The 11,145-nt window shown below is 35.9% G+C and overlaps 1 protein-coding gene across 1 annotated transcript; it reads right to left on the bottom strand.

The window, feature by feature from the left end:
• Positions 1-216: 216 nt before the first annotated feature.
• Positions 217-10,938, bottom strand: LOC130870881 (keratin-associated protein 6-3-like). The gene is made up of 4 exons (XM_057763822.1): positions 10,829-10,938; positions 8,022-8,123; positions 3,551-3,660; positions 217-437 (listed from the first exon to the last, which is right to left on the bottom strand). Exons 1-4 carry the CDS (start codon positions 10,936-10,938, stop codon positions 217-219), a joined length of 543 nt encoding a protein of 180 aa, XP_057619805.1.
• Between the last annotated feature and the right edge of the window lie 207 nt (positions 10,939-11,145).

The raw sequence follows: 11,145 nt of genomic DNA, 5'->3' as shown, positions 1-11,145 counted from the left end.
AATGCTCTTCATTCTCAGGAGTCACATACAGAGAAGTAAAGGTCTCAGGACAATATCAAAAACACATGCAAGTGTACATCTTCAAAAGATCATGTCACATTCTTATCTTATTCACTTGTGAATAAGAGCCTCTAAGAAGGAGGTTCAGAAAACATTGGGACAACTGGAGATTTCTGAGACCATAGTTGGAGAGGGTGATACTGTTCCATGGTGTCTTCAGTAGTAATAGCCAAATCCAGATCCATAGCCAGAGCCACATCCATAGCCACAGCCACAGAGAGAGCGTGAGCCATAACCATAGCCACAGCCATAGCCACAGCCCAGCCCACGGTAGCCACAGCCGCTGTAGGAGCCATAGCCACAGCCCAGACCTCCATAACCATAGCCCAGGCCTCCATAACCATAACCCAGGCCTCCATAGCCAGAACAGCCATAGCCTCTGCCTCCATAGTAATTTCCGTAGTAGCCACACATGGTGCTGGTTCTTGAGGTTGGTCTTAGAGAAAAAGTGTAAGTGACTTGTGTCTGGATACTTCTCCCTGAAGAGGTCTTTTTATATGCTCTCAGTCTGGGTGGAGCCCACCATGTACCCATGCTATTCACTAATATTATGACTAATCTAATTATTTTGTTGTTTTTCAACCATGAAAATGCTTCACAGTCATTAAGGAAGCTTGCTTGGCTTGCTATCTCATGTGAGCATTCCTTATCTAGTTTAGGGTTTCAGTGAAGCAGCACACATCCCATACTCTCATAGCTAGACAATTCTGAAACAAATGAAGCTTCCATTCTAACCTTGGATGATGATGCTATAGGCAGAGGCAACACTTTCCTGGTCAAAATATCATTTGCTTTGTATCTCCATTCCACAAAATCATACCTCCTCTTTGAATCAATTCTTCTTCACTCACATTGAAAATTCATTTTCTGCTCCAGGTTTCAATTTCTTTTATTTTCTGAAAGCAAACATATTTTTATCCCCTTGATGGTAATGGCAATTCAACTAATAAGTATTTCAGAAAATCAACTCTAAGCTAAATGTATTGTTTTATTATTATACAGCCTAGCCTAACCCCATTTGGATTTAATTTCTATAAACCAAAAAGAAATTTTATTTATCACATGGGATCTCCACTTATTTTTGGTAGAGTTTTTGGGGTCACTTATGTATACTATCATATCATCTGCAAACAACAAAAGCTTAACTTCTTCCTTTCCAATACGAATCCCCTTGATCCCCTTATGTTGTCTTATTGCTATTGCTAGAACTTCAAGCACTATATTGAAGAGGTATGGAGAGAGTGGACATCTTTGTCGTGTTCCTGATTTTAGTGGGATGGCTTTGAGTTTTTCTCCGTTTAATTTAATGTTAGCTGTTGGCTTGCTGTAAATAGCTTTTATTATATTTAGGTATGACCCTTGTATCCCTAATCTCTCCAAGACCTTTATCATTAAGGGGTGTTGAATTTTGTCGAATGCTTTTTCAGCATCTAATGAAATGATCATATGGTTTTTTTTTTTCAGTTTATTTATATGGTGGATTACATTGATAGATTTGCGTATGTTGAACCAGCCCTGCCTCTCTGGGATGAAGCCTACTTGATCATAATGGATAATTTTTCTAATGTGTTCTTGGATTCGGTTCTCCACTTATTTTTACAAATAAGATCATGGAGATTAGTCAGCATTGAGTATTGCAATAATAATTCATGTAAGGAACTATACATTTATTTATAGTTACTATCATGCATTTAATTACTTAAAGCATTCTTGCTTTATCAATATCTGACAGCAAATGCTGAACTCTCAGTCTTACAATCGGTCCTGCTCCATTCAGATTGTGTGATAATAAATCCTCCTAATGAAGTTACACAAAACAAGGTTAGTTTCACATCTCAGCAGGATTGTGTGCTTTTATTGTATGAGGGACTAGGTCAGAAGTGACATCTCCAGCACATCTACCTTGGTTAGTGTCAAAAAGGGCATTCTAATATTATTGTTCAAATCAAACACATTTACTTAATCATTTGCTAGTTTGTGTGTGGGAGTGTGCATGTGTGTGAGTGCATGTGTTGTGTAGGTGTGCATGACAGGTGTATGCGTGTGTGTGCATTGGTTTATGTATGGATGGATGATGATATGTAGTCTATGCTGGTCTTAGACATGGGATTATACCACTACTACATCCTGAGTACAAGAACTGCAGGCTACATGCCGTGATGTTCAAATGAATCTGTACTTTTGAATGTTCTCTCCATTAATGGGTGTTGGTAGACTAACGCTAAATTCTTTATTTGACAAATTTAAAGATAGTAAATAAGTTGACAAGGTAAATAAAATGACATGGCTTTGCAGACATGAATGATTATAATTTTAAATCTCTAGTTGAATAGATATTTCCCCAATGAAGAACAGAGGAACAAAATTGACACCATGATATTTAAAGGAGTCACATTCTTTAGAAGAATCTGAAAAAAATGATAAATCTGTGCTGAATAATGAACTTCATTTCTAGATGCCTAATTCAGTATTCTACCACACCCCCATCATAAAAATCCCTGTATACAATGCACATGGAAGGAGGGGATATATTTCATTCTTATTAAAGGGCTCTGGAAGAGCAGAGTCCTTGTCTTGGTGGGCAAAGTGTGAGCTCCCATTCTGCATTGTGGGCATGGCCTGTGACTTCCTTCTAACACAAACTGAAGGTGACATGGTATGTGTGTGTGATTATATTATAAAGTATTCTTAGACGACAAACCTTTTTGTAAGTTAGAAATGAAGACAAAAAAGCAATAGTTGATTTTGAGACAAAAGGTGTGTGAATATTTTAGAAATCATTATTTTAAATAATTTATACATAAAGTGCCTATATTTGAGAGTTATATAGAATGATAAATATTTCCTCATTAATGGAAGGGTAAGCTGAGTTTTCCATAAACGCATTTTCATATCTAACCTGGACATAGTATGGAATTGTCCTAGAAAGAGTACATGTAAATAATGTCTAAGAAAATAATCATTGTCTTTCATGGATGCTGAAACCAAACACTTCAAAAAGACATTTTTGACACTAACAAATGAAATAAAAACTAGGATTAATTTTATATTAACAGTGTTTATTAGAGAAGAGATAAATGAGGACAAGAATGAAAGTCACCAAGGCCTTTGGTCTGATGACATCATTCTGAGAACCATAGAAGTGACAGAGGTCAGGTAAATTTCATTCCCTTCTTTATGAGCTACATCCAGGGAGGCTGTGTCCTCTGTGTAAGTCACAGCATAATATGATAGGCTCCTTGGCAGTGTCATCTTCAGAGAAGAGGCTTAGTGCATGTGGGGTTCAGAACTGGGAGTCTTAAAGTTACAATTGGATCAGGTTAGAGTCTCCCATGGTGTCTTCAATAGTAGCTGCCAAATCCAGATCCATAGCCACAGCCACATCCATAGCCACAGCCATAGAGAGAGCGTGAGCCATAGCCATAGCCACAGCCATAGCCACAACCCAGTCCACGATAGCCACAGCCACTGTGGGAGCCATAGCCATAGCCCAGGCCTCCATAGCCGTAACCCAGGCCTCCATAGCCACAGCAGCCATAGCCTCTGCCGCCATAGTAGTTTCCGTAGTAGCCACACATGGTGCTGGTTGTTGAGGTTGTTCTTGGTAGAGAACGAGTGTAGTTGAGTTGAGTCTGTATATGGTTCTGCCTGCAGAGAGCCCTTTTATATGCTCTCAGTATGGGTGGAACCTACCATGTGTTCATGTCATTTTATGACTAATATAATTATTTTCTTGCTTTTTAGCTGTGAGGATGCATCAGCATCATAAAGAAGTTTGCTATTTGGTCTTTAATTTTTTCTTAATATCAATTCATTCACTATTAATTTTATTGTTTGAATCACAACCCTTTACTGCTTCCAGTCTTTCCCATTTAACCTCCCTCAAACTGCTCCCAACTCTCAAGTTAAAAACCTTTTATTCTTTGAGTATTTACATATATAAATTCAACCTGTAATCTGTGTTTGTTCTTTGTATATAAGTATATCTTCCACTCTGAATTAGAAAACCAGTGAGGAGTCCCATCTTTGAGAAAGACTGCTTCTACTTTTCTCATCAGTCATTATTTGCCTAGAGATTTTTGCCTAGACATGAGAACCCACAAAATTCCCCCATCAGTATTAACATGTCTATTGATATGACCATTGTGTACTAAACAGATTACTGGAACCAATAAACTGAAAGAGAAATAACTGCAGCCAAATGAGTGTACAAAGAAAACAAATTAAACTACAATCTATCCATACACTTTTTGATAATAATTCTAAATAACAATGGCCTTAATTCTCTAATCAAAAGAGATTGTTTAGCTGGATTGATGAAGAAACAGAAATCCAACTATTAGCTGTCTACAAGAAACTCAGCTTGAAGATAAATAGCACTTTAAAGTGAAAGAATGAATAAAAGTGCTGTAGGCTAAGAAGATCAGAACACAAACAGGTGCTGTCACCCCAATATCTGACACAATAATCTTGAAGCTATCATCATCAGGGGAACTAGTATCAGAAAATATCACAGCACTAAACATGTATACACCAAATTCAGGTATATCCAATTTCATATAAAGCATACTAATAGAATTAAAGAAACACATTAACACAAATAAAATAGCAATTGATTTTAACTTTCCTCTTTCTTAAATATATAGGTATTGTGAACACAAAATAAATAGAAAAATAATCAAAATACTTTTATATTAAATGGCTAGCATTTCTACAAATGCCAAAGAATATTCATAGTACTCAACAGTACATGGAAGCATCTCTATAATAGACCATAATCTGGGACTCAAAGCCCACCTTAACAGATACAGAAAAACTGAAATCATCCAATGTACATTATCTGAGCATTATGTAATAAACAAAATTGACAGCAAACAAAACTCCAGTAATCTAAAATCAGCCTGGATATTAATGAAATAGAAACAAGTTATTACTTGTTTCAAAGAACCTAAAAGCTGGTTCCATCTGTTCCTTAATTAGTTGTTCTCTGACAGTTTTGTACACGCATATAAGGGGTTCTGCTCTTACTCTCAACAACTCATGTTCACCCAAAGCAAGACCTATGGTTCTCTGAACAATTCTCCTTCTCTCCTTCATGCCTTTTTGCTTTATGACCCAGGCGGTTTAACCAAGTCTAGTGATACCATGGTTATGTTTTTTTTTTTTATTTTGAGACCTTCTGCCATCTATGACCAATGTTGATAACCCCAACCATCTATAGGTTATGTACAAATAAAGGAGGCTCCTGTGAGCTCATGAATGCAGGGGCTATTTCATATTTGGATGACCCTCTTCTACCATGTTCCCTGAAAGATATTTGCAAAGACCATGAATCTGCATCAGTGGAACTGAGATTTTCAAAATGGGATGGTATTGTAGAACAGTGAATTTTATCTCTACTGATTCAGCTAAAATCTTAATGAGAGGAGAGACATAGACTCACCTAAGCCTTCCTCAAACTAGACATTTTTATTTTGCAATGACTATCCTTTATATAACAAAATTGTACTTGTTTTAATTGCTGTCTCATTTTTGTTCCCCCACCACCAATTTTTTTCTAAAATATTTCACTGAAGTGGCAATTCTTTTGCATTATGACATTTCTTCTCTCTTGATCTGTAGTAAATATCTTCTTCCAGAGCAATACTCCTAAGCTGTATATATGAAAGCAGGTCTATGTTTGATAGTCACAGAATTAATAATAATCCAATTAATTAAAATACAATAGATCCAGATCTAAACTAAATGAAGTCTCCTCCTAAAGATTAAAGGAAAACTTATGTAATAAAGCCCCATTTCTCCATTTTCCTCAAATTATTTTTATTCATTACTATTTATTAACCACAATTTACTTAGATATTAATAAAAATTCATTAAATGTATGTAAGAAGGCAGTATTGTATGACCATTCACACTGATTTTTGATATTGTAGTCCTATTTTGGACATCTCAATAATAGTTCACAGTAATTACTATTTTAATGTATTCTTTCAGATATCCTGAGGTAAAGTTTAGAGACTGGAATTTAGAGATAGTTTACAATGCAATTAAGAGGATTCAGGTGTTAACCATGCCCTGTATTTTAATCAGCTCTCTTGGCAATCATTAGAATGTGGACATGGATTTTTTAATGATCTAATTTGTCTGTCCTAGTGTACATTCCAAGTGACTCAAATGAATGGAATTAAAAATGTATTATGTTAATGTCTAAATCAACAGATTAGTCTATTAATTCATCCATTGCATGTTTGGAATGCTATTTTTATGTGTGTTTCTTAATAGGTACATTTTTATGTGATGCATATGTTACATCTTGCTCTCTGCTTATTGAGATACTTGAAGTAGAAATCATCTTCATTTATCGCTCCTCCTCTCTTCAACTGAACTCCACAAGCTCAGCCCAGTGCTTGGCTGTGGGTCACTGCATCTGCTTCCATCAGTTACTGGAAGTAGGTTCTATGATGCTAATTAGGGAAGTCGCTAATCTTATCAAAGAGAAAAGTCCTTTCACACACCATCTCAACTATTGCTACTGAGAATTTCTCTAACACCAGGTTTCTCCCTAACCCCATAATGGCTCCCTCTATCAAGATATCTCTTTCATTGCTTCCCCCTCCATTCCTCCCCCAAATGAGTCTTCTTGATCCCTCATGTTACTATCCCGCAACCCTACTTATCCCTCCCCTCCCCAGTTTACCCAGGAAATCTAAACTATTTCCTTCCTGGGGCTCTCCATGTGTGTTCCTGTTAGGGTTCCTCTTTTTACCTGACTCCTCTGGTTTTGTGGATTGTATCTTGGTTATCTTTTGCTTTGCATCCAATATCCATTTCATTTATAAGAGAATACATAGCATGTTTGTCTTTCTGGGTCTGGGTTACCTTACTCGGGATGATTTTTTCTAGTTCCATTCATTTGCCTGCAAATTTCAAATGTCATTTTTTTTTTAACCACTGAGAAATACTCCATTGAGTAAATGTGCCACATTTTCCTTATCCATTCTTTGTTTTGAGAGTCATCTAGGTTGTTTCCAGGTTCTGGCTTTTATGAATAATGCTGCTATGAACATAGTTGAGCAAGTGTCCTTGTAGTGTGATTGTGCATCCTTTGGGTATATATCTAAAATTGTTATAACGCAACTTGAGGTAAATTGATTCCCAGTTTTCTAGGAAACTGCCATAACAATTTCCAAAGTAGCTGTGTAAAGTCACCCTCCTACCAGCAATGGAGGAGTATTCCCCTAACTCCACATCCTTTCCAACATAAGCTGTCATCAATGTTTTTTATCTTAGGCATTCTGACAGATGTAAGATGGTGTCTCAGTATCCTTTTGATTTGCACTTCTCTGATGACTAATATATTGTGCAATTCCTTAAATGTCTTTGAGACATTTAAAATTTTTCTGTTGAAAATTTTCTATTTAGACCTGTATCCCATTTTTTTTGTATCCCATTTTTAATCAGATCATTTGGTATTTTGATGTTTAGCTTCTCGAATTCTTTACATATTTTGAGGGTCATTCCTCTGTCTGTTGTGGGGTTGTTGAGAATCTTTTCCCGCTGTGTAGGATGCCATTTTGTCTTATATACAGTGTCTATTTTCCTTGCAGAAACGTTTTAGCTTCAAAAGGCCCCATATATTAATTGTTGATCTCAGTTTCTGTGCTACCAGGATCTCTAAAACAATCCTGTACAAAACAGAACTTCTAGAGGCATCGCCATCCCTGACTTCAAGCTCCACTATAGACCTAAAATAATATAAACAACTTGGTACTGGCATAAAAACAGACATTTGTATCAAAGAAATCTAACTGAAGACCCTGCAATAAGTCCACACACCTATGAATACCTATTTTTGAAAAAGAAGTCAAAATTATACAATACAAAGAAATCATTTTCAGCAAATGATGCTAATGTAACTGAATTTTAAACATAAAAAATGCAAATAGATCCATATCTATTACCCTGCACAAAGCTCAAATCCAAGTTGAGCAAAGACTTCAACATAAATCCAGTTATACTGAAGTTTGATAGAAGAAATGTGTGACGAACTATAGAAATGATCCCTGAAATAAAAAAATAAGAGTAAAGGAAATTAGAGTCTAGAATATTAATACAAACCCCAAATAAAACAAAACAAAAAGGTACTGATGAGGTTTCAGGCAGAAATGAAAACTCTGTTAAAAAATAGATAAGAGGTTATTCTTGTCATGATGTGGCAAATATTTTGGATGTATTATTTCCATGTTCTTTTTATTATTTCTAATAAACTTTAAAAAATAAAAAAAAAGATTTCTCTAATAAACTTTGTGGAAAACTGAAAAAAAAGAAATGTGTGAAATAACCTTGAATACATGGGCCCAGGAGACCTCTTCCTGAATAGTTTAGTTCTTAGAACACCTCTTAAATTTGCTAAAAATGTATTGCATCAAGCAATTTAAAAATGACTAACAGCTTGGGTGTTTGTGCATTTCCTGAGCAGGTATATTGATAGACTGTTGTGTTATTGTTGAATGACCTTGTTAACAAATCTGTTAGAATTTACATTTAACATTTACTTCCAGAAATTAATCTTTGAACAAGTTGAATTGTTTTTCATTTTGATCCTGCTTGTGAGAACTTCGCACTAAATGAAAAGGCTGAGAAAACACCTTTTTGCACAAGGTTTATGTGGTTGTATAAAAATCCTAGGTCCTCCTGAACATCCATCATCAAAAGACAGGAAGTTAATCATGTCCTTAAACCCCTCGAGGTGATTGTCAGAACTTCATGCATATACATTCATGGCAGTGTCCTGACAATTCTATACATTTCTGCTTGTATTTGGCAGTCTTTATTCCTATTACTCTACTGAAGCTGTTATCTTTAGCACAAATTAACAAAGCTTTGTTCTTACCAAATTCAGATAACATTCCATCTAAGTCAGCGAGCACACCATGTTCATCAGCCACTGACTCTGGAGTGCTGAATTCACATACATGTCTGAAATATCTTTCACCTGGGCTTTCCTTCTACTGTGCACATTGTAATTCCAACCTCTGAAGTTATTCTGCAATAACCTAACTATTCCCTTTGAGGTTTTCTCATCGTTGACAGTGTCCTGGTAAATGTTCAACCTTTCTCTAAACTATTTAGATGAATAACTTTGCTTATTCCTCACCAAAATGAATCTGCTTTTAATCTTCAACCTTATTTTCCATAATAAAAGTAAATAATGTATGTCACTGGACGTTCCCTAATATTCAAAACTGTGTACATTTATCAACCAAAGAAATTACCACTGTTAATAAGTTTAAAATTGGCCCTTTATACCAATTTATTTTCTATTCATGTTTTTATTTGCTGTCCTACTATCAAGTTCATATTTGTTTTCTCATCACATTTTTATTGATTATTTAATTAGTTAATTTATAAGGGTGGATATATATTTGTACACATGCTTATGTGTGTCTCCCTCCCCCTCATGTATGTGTGTATGTTGAGGTCACTGGGTAACATATAGTGTTTGAGTTAACTGAGCCATCTCACCATATCCTGCTGGTCACATCTCTTTAGTCTCTAATATGATGACAAAATCTCACCCTTTTCTTGATTTTTGTCCCTTTGACTATCTATTTAAAAAATCAAAAATTTTTTAAAGTATCTCCAAATTTAGGTTTGTCTAAGCCTTTCTTATTTTTTAATATTTATTTATTTATTATGTATACAATATTCTGTCTGCATGTATTCCTGCAGGCCAGAAGAGGGCACCAGACCTCATTACAGATGGTTGTGAGCCACCATGTGGTTGTCAGGAATTGAACTCAGGACCATTGGAAGAGCAGGTGATGCTCTTAACCACTGAGCCATCTCTCCAGCCCCTGTCTAAGCCTTTCAGATTACTATATTGGGATTGTTTCATTGGTCAAGAATATCAGAAACAAACTAAATTTTGTCAGAGTACTATATCAGTACTGCCAATAGAGTTTTCAGAATTCCTTGATCCTTTTAAACCTCAGGTTTGTACAGAATTAATCCTTCTCTTTCTGTATGTTCAGGATTAGTAGATATAAGCACCAGTGTCTCTACTATGGGTGTGGATGTCATATAAACTGATGCGTATATGAATGCATGAAACATAAATAAAGTGAGCGATCCTTCTCTACCCATGAAGACAAACATCTTGATATTTAGTATATTACAAATTGATGCATCATCATGGGCTCACTTTAGTATTTATGCTATTCTTTATCCTTTATGTTTCATTTTGAATAACCTTAATTGACTTTTGATGTATGTATAAAGTGAATTCTGACCCCTGCACGCTTCCTACCCTCTCTAATGTCTCACTGTTCTCTACACGCACTACCCTTTCCCACATCTATGGTTTTTTTTAAACTAGGTTTGTAACACCAAGAATTCATGTTTTCATAAATAAGAGAAGGAGAGAGACAGAGACAAAGAGAATACAAATAAGGAAAAACAGAAATTTAATAAGTGGTATCTTTGTGGGTTATATGACCTACTGCAAGCCGGAATTGACTTTAATTTGGCATCTGGAAGAAGTAAGCTAATGAAATAGGAGAAGAGTCTCTCATTAGAGGCACAACACACCTGTCCATGCATCCTGCCGCAAAACAAAAGTGCTGGCGTATTGGGTGCAGGGAGTACTGAAGACAGCGTGGATGCCCATCATTTGTTACGTGAGCTCAGCAGCGAGATGCCCCATAAACCACTCACTTGATACATCAAACGGCATAAATGCTGTGAACTTAAAACTGTAGAATCTGACCCTCTAACTCGCATTCCATGAGATTCTTTATCTACAACCATGGTGGGCAGGACCATGACTCTGGAGGCCTGGGCTTTGGTTATGACTGTGGCTATGGTTGATACATACATGCCCGCTTCTGTCCATGCTGTGATGGAAGATTCCAGTCTCAGGGCTTCTTTTGAGTAATTAAAACTCCTAATATACTTAAATTAATTTCTCCTGAGTATCTGTATTCTCCTGGATCTTGTCTATAATTCCCTCTGTACCAAAACTTCTACTTCTTTGAATATTAATCTGAAAGTAATTTGAGTCACTGAAAATAAAAATGAAAACTG

This window comes from Chionomys nivalis, chromosome 3 (genome assembly GCF_950005125.1).
Source record: "Chionomys nivalis chromosome 3, mChiNiv1.1, whole genome shotgun sequence".
NCBI lineage: Eukaryota > Metazoa > Chordata > Mammalia > Rodentia > Cricetidae > Chionomys > Chionomys nivalis.
This window is presented reverse-complemented; position numbering and strand designations above follow the sequence as displayed.

What these genes read in the sequence shown, in the direction of transcription:
- LOC130870881 (XM_057763822.1), bottom strand. Translation starts at nt 10,938, where the DNA reads ATGTATGTATCAACCATAGCCACAGTCATAACCAAAGCCCAGGCCTCC. An exon ending in CATGGAATGCGAGTTAGAGG is followed by an intron (nt 8,124 to 10,828) that starts GTCAGATTCTAC and finishes TTTTTATTTCAG; the next exon opens with GGATCATTTCTATAGTTCGT. An exon ending in TTACGGCTATGGAGGCCTGG is followed by an intron (nt 438 to 3,550) that starts GCTATGGCTATG and finishes ATGGAGGCAGAG; the next exon opens with GCTATGGCTGTTCTGGCTAT.